General features: G+C 33.4%; 1 protein-coding gene across 1 annotated transcript; it reads right to left on the bottom strand.

Moving 5' to 3' along the window:
* Nucleotides 1–7,123: 7,123 nt before the first annotated feature.
* LOC308678765 (olfactory receptor 14J1-like) lies at nucleotides 7,124–8,050 on the bottom strand (the record flags this gene model as incomplete). Its single annotated transcript, XM_081345997.1, has 1 exon — nucleotides 7,124–8,050. The coding sequence occupies one exon, from the start codon at nucleotides 8,048–8,050 to the stop codon at nucleotides 7,124–7,126; it is 927 nt and encodes a 308-aa protein (XP_081202123.1).

Raw genomic sequence — 8,050 nt, 5'->3', positions numbered from 1 at the left:
TCCTAAAGTTTTCACTCTAAAAGAAAAGGAATTTTAAAGTATTTACTATTTAATACTATTTCAGTGAAAATTCAATGAAGATCACATTAAACCTTTTTTCTAAAAATATACTAAAACTTTCTGAGCAATAGCAGTTCAATAGAAGAGTGGATTTAATATGTAAGCCATTCCGATGCTGTTTATTTTCATCTCTTTCCTTTTAAAAAGTGTCTGAAAAATCATTTCTCTATAGGCTCCAATCCCTTGTAATCTAAATTTCACTGAAATTCTAATTGCAAAGGAAAAGAAGATTTAGGAACATTTAAAAGAAGAAAAGAACAAATAAAGTACAATTCAAAGCATAAATAAATGAATGACTCACCATCCTGACCCACATTTATTCTTCCAGATTTCTTTATTTGTTTTCTTATTATCTTCCTAAAGCCATTAGTGAGATGTTTTCTATATTTGAATTTCCATGAAATTTTATCTAGTGTTCTTGCCATTTTTTTAGACAATGAGGAAGACAAAACAACCAAATCCTAATGTAGAACTGTACATATTTCAAATTTAGGGTACATATAAATTAGAACAAGCAATTTTATGTAAATATGGGATTTTACTGACTTACGATATTAGACATAAAGAAATAGTGAATGTTGTACTAGTTCAGTTTAAAAAAATTAAATTAAATTACATGAAACCATGGTAATCCTTCATACTCAGCCAAATCTCCACATTTGACTTGAATAACTGAAGAATGTTTGTACCAGTGGTGGGTTTCAGCTGGTTCTCACCGGTTCAGCAGAACCGATACCTAATTTGTTGTTGAGTTTGGTGAACTGGTTGTGATAAATCTGTTTTCTGGAACAAGTCTGGTTTCCGTTCAACGTCCTTCCAGGTGGGCAAAAAAGTACAAGAGAGGAGCAACAGAAATGGAGAGGTGGCGCCTTTAATCACATCACTCAGGGGAAAACTAGGTGATGTTTCTCAGAGGTAATTTCAAGAATAGATGCTTCATCTCTCTAGTTTTTGTATTGGTGCATACGGGAAAGGGGGTGAGGCCACCAAGTATTAGCTAGGGTTGTGGCTCTGGAATGTTTTCCTGTCTAGCTATACAGATCACAACCAATGATGAGCTTTCACTCTTAAAGGGTTCTGTGATTTCATGCATTAAACTCTAATGTAGTTCTTTGTAGCAGAATGGGCTGTCCTATTTTATACCAAGATCTATGATTTAAATTTAAATAGGAGAATTTCAATTTCATATATCAAATCTTAGTTTAGTGTTTTAATATAATAAGCACTATTTACGTGACAGGTGCTATTTCAGATGGCAAATAGTGGTTCAGTGGCAGCAACCCCTGATTTCATATAGCAAATACATGAAGTAATAAACTAACTTTTGGTATATTTTTTTCATAAAACAATCATTAGTGCAGAGAGCTGGTTGTTAAATTGGTTTGTACAGTAACCAAAGTTGGAGGTGAAGGTAGAAACTGTGGGAAAATATATTGCTGTCTTTATTATCTTGATTAATTTAGGATATATTAGTCCTGAAGCTGTTTATTTTTATCTCTCCCCTAAAATGTAAGTTTCTGAAGATTGATTTGTCTATTGGCAGCTATATTATAATCTGTATTTTGTTGGATTTTTAATTGTAAAGGAAAGGGAAGACTAGTGAATATTTAAGGACAGAAAGGGATAAATAATGTATACTTGAAAATAAAAATAAGTAAATGACTTACCATATTTATCCATATTTATTCATGCAGTTTTCTTTTTTTATTATTGACTTTCCAAAGCCATGAGTAAGATTCTATGCTATGCTTCATTTTAATGAGATTTTATCTATTTTTTTTCTTGCCATTTCCCCAAGGATTATTTTTTTTAAAAAAAATGATAGTATATATAACCCACAGGGGGAGGTTTAAAAACAAACAAACAGAGGCAACAAAACCTCCCTAAGAGATTGCCCAAGTGTCCTTATTATTATAATGGGGGAGAGAGAAGACGACTAATTTGAAGACTCAATAATTTAAAACAAAGATGGACACTTAATCTGACTATAATTTTTAAGATGAAAATCTAAGTTGTCTCAATTTTATAATATTTTAGTTTTAGATTAAAAATGGCATGTTATCAACTTTTTCTATCATTTATTTTGGTTTTATTAAAAAATGTTGCTATTCATATAACATGTTGTGTAATTGCCCTTAGAAAATGAGATGATTTGGATTCTTCTTTAAATAATAATAGGATAGTGACATGCAGAATTATTTTGAGTTCTTTGTGACATAAATTACTTGAAACTCACTTTGCTTTCATATTTTCTATGTATTATTTTGAAAATCCAAGATTGAGAAATATTTTGCTGAGTGGGAGCTGATCCTAGCAAAATCTTTGAAAAGTTGCAATTAGAATGGGAATATTTACTATGAAAAAAATAATATTACACTTTAGGTAATGTAACATCTCCCCCCCCCCACTCTTCCTCTGTCTCTATCTCTATGTCTCCCTCTCTCTCTCCCTCCCTCTCCCTTTCTCTCTCATTCTCACACACACACACAAAGAGAGAGACAGAGGGGGAGAGACTACACACACACTCACACAAATATTTCAGGAAACATTTTGCTTAGTTTTTACTTCATACCTCAAAATGTAAGGAAATTGTGTTGCAAATGAGCTGAAGCAGCTACAGCTTTCCAAAATTTCATTCCCTTATGAATGAAGGCTCCTGGATTTTGGACACATTCCTCAAATTAGCCCATCTGAGAACAACTATGTATTTTATGGGTTCTTTTCTCTGTGTGGTAACCTTGAATAGGCAGCATTTTACTGGCTAAATTTCTTCTTTTTGAATATGCAAAACACTGGAAATCTGATATTCAAACAAATATTTATTTTCTTCCCTTTTTAAAAAAATATGTGTGAATGAAATTGGAAAAACACAAAAATTATCGGCCATGTTACCACCCACCATGTTCGAGAGTTCATTGAAGCCTGGCACTCCATAAGCAATTCCATCAACAGACATATTGATCTACAAGCAGCATATGAACCCCTCAGAATCCAAATCAATCAAACAGCCGTCTGGAGACAGCACCAACCTTGAAGCCCCTCTCCCCCTCCCTCAGCAGCTCACCTTCCAATGATCCTGATTTGATGTAATCTCCACATCACAAGGCCTGTCACCAGCCTCTCTCTGATGACTCACACCTGTCCCATCACAAGACCCTCACTTGACATTCCCACACCTGAAACCCTTATATAAGTAGAACACTGACACAGACATCCACTAAACACCACTGAAGATGTTACCTAGGCTGGCAATGAAACTTTCGGAAAGTAACTCTCAAGCTTGGGGTATGAACCTACACCGTCAATGTCTTCAGTCCTAGAAGGGAATTTGATCAAAGCTATATCTCCTAGATAAAATATGTCTTGCTTAAAGTGAATTGAATCAAACAAGTCTACTTTCTATGCACTAAACTATTTAACAATCTGATGAAAGAGAATTTTAAATATATAGGGAAATATAGCTTTGATTAAATCTTAATATATTACTCATCCATTTGCATGAAGAAACTGTTAGATGCAACAGTTTAAAATATATTTTGAAAGAACTTGAATTTCCATATTTCATAATAATGAAGACAGGCTTATGCACAGATTTCTGCACTGGATGCTTTTAGAAGTATTTTAAAGACTTTAAAGTATTTAATTCATTGCAGATATAATAGTTCAGTTTTGAAAACTAACTGACACTTCCTCTTTGCTTTCTATTTTAGCATCTTTTCACATATCTTGAAGAAAAATAATATGAAATATATATATATATATATACTATATACTTCCAAAGACTTGAGCAATTAACAAACAGGTATAGTTGGCAGTTAGCACCTAGCCTTTACTGGCTCAACTCAGGAAATACATACTTTAGGTACAAAATTCACACTTCTTTAAAATAAAATGACATCTGACCAAAAAGTACTGAAAGAGCAACTCTGGTATCCTTGTTTCTCGTGCTGCAGATGAATGGATTCATCATGGATGGAATAAGAGAAAACTTATAGTGATTATAAAGTTGAGGTGGATGGATGTCAGATCTGGGCTTAAGATAAGCAAAGGAACCAGTAATGAAAAATATGCAGAAGACAATAAGGTGTGGTAGACAAGTACTAAAGGTCTTCTTCCTTCCTTGAACCAAAGGAATTCTGAGAACAGCAGAGAAGACTTCTACATAAGTCACAAGGACAAAAGTAAAACAACCAAATGTTAATGCAGCATGGAAGATTAGAACTCCAGTTTCAGATATATAAAAACCAAGATAGGCAATCTTAAGTAAATAAGGGACTTCACTGTAGAATTGATTAATAATATTAGAACAGAAAGGAGTCATGAAAGTGAAAATAGTGTGTAATGAAGTATTGAGAAGGCTGGCTGTCCATGTAACACCAAACATTTGGTGCAGACCTTTCTGTTCATTATCATTTCATAATATAAAGGGTCACAAATAGCAATATATCGATCATAAGCCATGAGAGGAAGGAGACATATATCACAGGCCAGGAAGAAGAAGAAGAACATAACTTGGGCAACACAGCCAGAATAAGAAATAGTCCTAATGTTCCTAAGAGTATTAAAAACAGCTTTCAGGACAATGACTGAAACTAAACCAATATTTTGCATGGCTAAATTCATTAGAAAGAAGTACATGGGTGTGTGAAGATGATGGTAAAAAACAACAGTAGTGATGATGAAAAGTATCAGTATCAGTAGTATTTGACTTTTGCCCTGTGAACCGCCCTGAGTCCTCAGGGAGAAGGGCGGTATATAAATATTATTAAATTAAATTAAATTATATGCATAGTCAGCAGCTCCCAATTTTTTGAGAATTCTCAGAGAAGAAAGTTCCGTTCTGAACACTAGGTGGTAAAAATATTTTTAAGCCCTTTTCAAAAATATTTGCTGTATATTATCTTGAAAATTAGACACTGACAAATATTTTACTGGGCAAGAAAGGTGGCAATCAAAATAGTAAATTTGATCATGAAAGTTCAATGGAAACATATTACACTTGTAAGTAACATAACATCTCTCTTTCTCCCTGCAGTGGTTAGAAAGCAACATTGCAGGATAACTCTGCCCACTGCCAGAAGTTTGATCCTGACAGGCTCAAAGTTAACTCAGCCTTCCATCCTTCCAAGATTGGTAAAATGAGGATCCAGGTTGTTGGGGAAAATATGCTGACATTATAAACCATTATAAACAGGGACACATTGATTGATCAGTTCATTGATTGATTGAATGAATGGTTGATTTGCAGTCCATCACTCAGTTTTGCATGACTCCACTTAAAGGAATAAAGGGTTATACACTGATTAAAAATATGAAAAGTCAAAATAACACAATCATGAAAAAGAAAAGATGTCCAAACAAAGAAACAATCATAATGACAACAAAAGTAACTTATAGATAATATATACCATACATTTGTCAATATCTGAATGAATAGCCAGATTAGAGAAGATATAACTATTGGGCCTCATTAGATGAAAATGATTGATAGACGTGATTATTCCATCAGAAATGAGAGGACAAGCAACGAAACAGGAGAAACTTATTTCCTTGTTACTTGACAAGTGTTTTACGAAGGGTTTTGTACCTGACAATTAGCAGAAATATGATTGCATCCAAAATCCTACAGTTCATGTACCAAAGCTGTTACCACGACATTCTCATAGCATTTTCTTATGTACCTCTGCTACCTCTTTCTGGACCAGCTCAAACCTCTTAAGTGGTTTTAAAGCTAGTACCATGTAGTAGGTGTTTCAGTCACCAAGAGAAGAAGTCACCAAGGCATATATTTCAGTTTGCAGGTTCAACAGATTATAATTTATAGAGAGAGATGTTTTATAGCCTCTGATGTAGACATTATTATGAAACATTTCTTTATGAATGATACTGAAATGCCAGGCAAAATTTCCATTTTGAAAAAAATTCCAAAGACATAATATATCCTCAATTTTATGGGTTTTTAGTTCATAAACTGAAAACGGTACAGTTGTCAACTAAAGACAAAAGAAATGGTATCCCTAATCTATATTTCATGTTTCATATCTTTTGAGTAATATAAAAAAATCTATAAAATCCTGCTTCCTGGACCTTTTGAAATTAATTGCACTACTTAGTGGTAAAAATATAATAGAAGGGATGAGTCTCCTGACAGTATTAAATCTTTTGGAAAATTGTGAAAATGAATATTTTATTCTTTTTCTCATGTCCAAATGACAGCATGGGATCATGCAGACATTAGTATTGATTAATATAACCTGTTATATCCAAAATTAAATTTATACTGTGACTTTTAGTTTAGAAAAATTATTAGGTATTTCAAATAGGTTTCAGTCTTTCCTATGCTAAAGGCTAAACATGATTATTATTTTGTTCCTACTTGCTGGAAGTAATTATAACCATTGATATTTACAGCTACAGAGAAATACAAATTATTTTAAAATATGAGAATTGTGAATTATTTATTATAAATACCTGTTATTGTTAAATCAATTCGATATGCAGATTTTAGATACTGTATGGAATAGGAAATTTGTTATTCATATTTTGTATCAACATTGGAAAAACTACTCAATTCCAATAAAAAATTGCAATAGATTTTAGACCATTTCTGACTGAACTCTACACCATCTATATAGTATAGGAATCAGTAAACAATTACGGTAATAGAGTTAACATATACATGTTTTCCATGTCCTAAAATTGTTTTGTTCTAGTAAGAATGAGTTACATTTATTCTTCATTTGAGATATTTTTAAATTTGTAGACATCATATTAAGATTTGGAAGAGATTGCCTAAATGAGACATGGAAAAATGAAGAAAAAATGTTGGCAAGCTACTTGTGAAAATGTTGCCAAGAAAACTGCAGAAACCTGTCCCTGGGTATCAGGGGACAGTATTAACTCAATGGTCCATAACATCATCAGTCTCTACATAGATGAAATCAAGCTTAAAAATGAATAAAGTAAGTGTTGTCTGCAATTGGGGGAATGGTTATATAAGTTTTATATCATGTAGCTATTTTTCTCTTTCCGGGTCGTATGAAAACCTCGCTCGGTACACAATTCACATTTCTTTAAAAAGCAATGACATGTGACCACAAAGTCTTGAAAAAGCGACTTTGATGTCCTTGTTTCTCATGCTGTAGATTAACGGATTCATCATGGGTGGAACAATGGAATACATTATTGTAATTATGAAATCAAGATGGGGTGGACTATCAGATATGACCCTTAGATAAGCAAAACTAGCAGTAAAGAAAAATATGGAGAAAACAATAATGTGTGGTAGGCAAGTAGAGAAGGCTTTTTTCCTTCCTTCAACTGAAGGAATTCTCAGAACGGCAGAGAAGACATGGACATAAGTCAGAAGGACAAAAATAAAACAACCCAGTGCTAATGTACCAGTGAAGGCCATAACTCCAATTTCATATATATATGAACTAGAACAAGCAATCTTAAGTAAATATGGGATTTCACAGTAAAACTGATTAATAATCTTAGAACAGAAAGGAGTAAGAAAAGTGACAGTACTGTGTAATGAAGCATTGAGAAAGCTGGCTGTCCATACACTGCCTATCATTTTGGTGCAGGTCTTCCTGTTCATTATCATTTCATATTGTAAAGGGTTACAAATGGCAATATACCGATCATAAGCCATCACAGTTAGGAGAGATACATCACAGGTCAGGAAAAAGAAGAAGAACATAACTTGGGCAACACATCCAGCATGAGAAATAGTCCTAGTATTCATAAGAGAATTAAAAACAGCTTTAGGGACAATGACTGAAATGGACCCAATGTCTTGCATGGCTAAATTTAACAGGAAGAAGTACATGGGGGTATGAAGGCGCTGGTCAAAAGCAATAGCAGAGATGATGACAAGGTTCCCTGATAATGTCATTAAATAGAGTATCAGTAGTAAAGCCATGTGCATAATCTGTAGCTCCCAAATTTCTGAGAATTCCCAGAGAAGAAAATCAGATGTATTCAT

The sequence above is a fragment of the Vipera berus genome (genome assembly GCF_964194415.1).
Source record: "Vipera berus genome assembly, chromosome: Z".
Classification (NCBI taxonomy): domain Eukaryota; kingdom Metazoa; phylum Chordata; class Lepidosauria; order Squamata; family Viperidae; genus Vipera; species Vipera berus.
The sequence above is the reverse complement of the archived record's forward strand: the minus strand, read 5'-3'. Positions and strand labels throughout refer to the sequence as shown.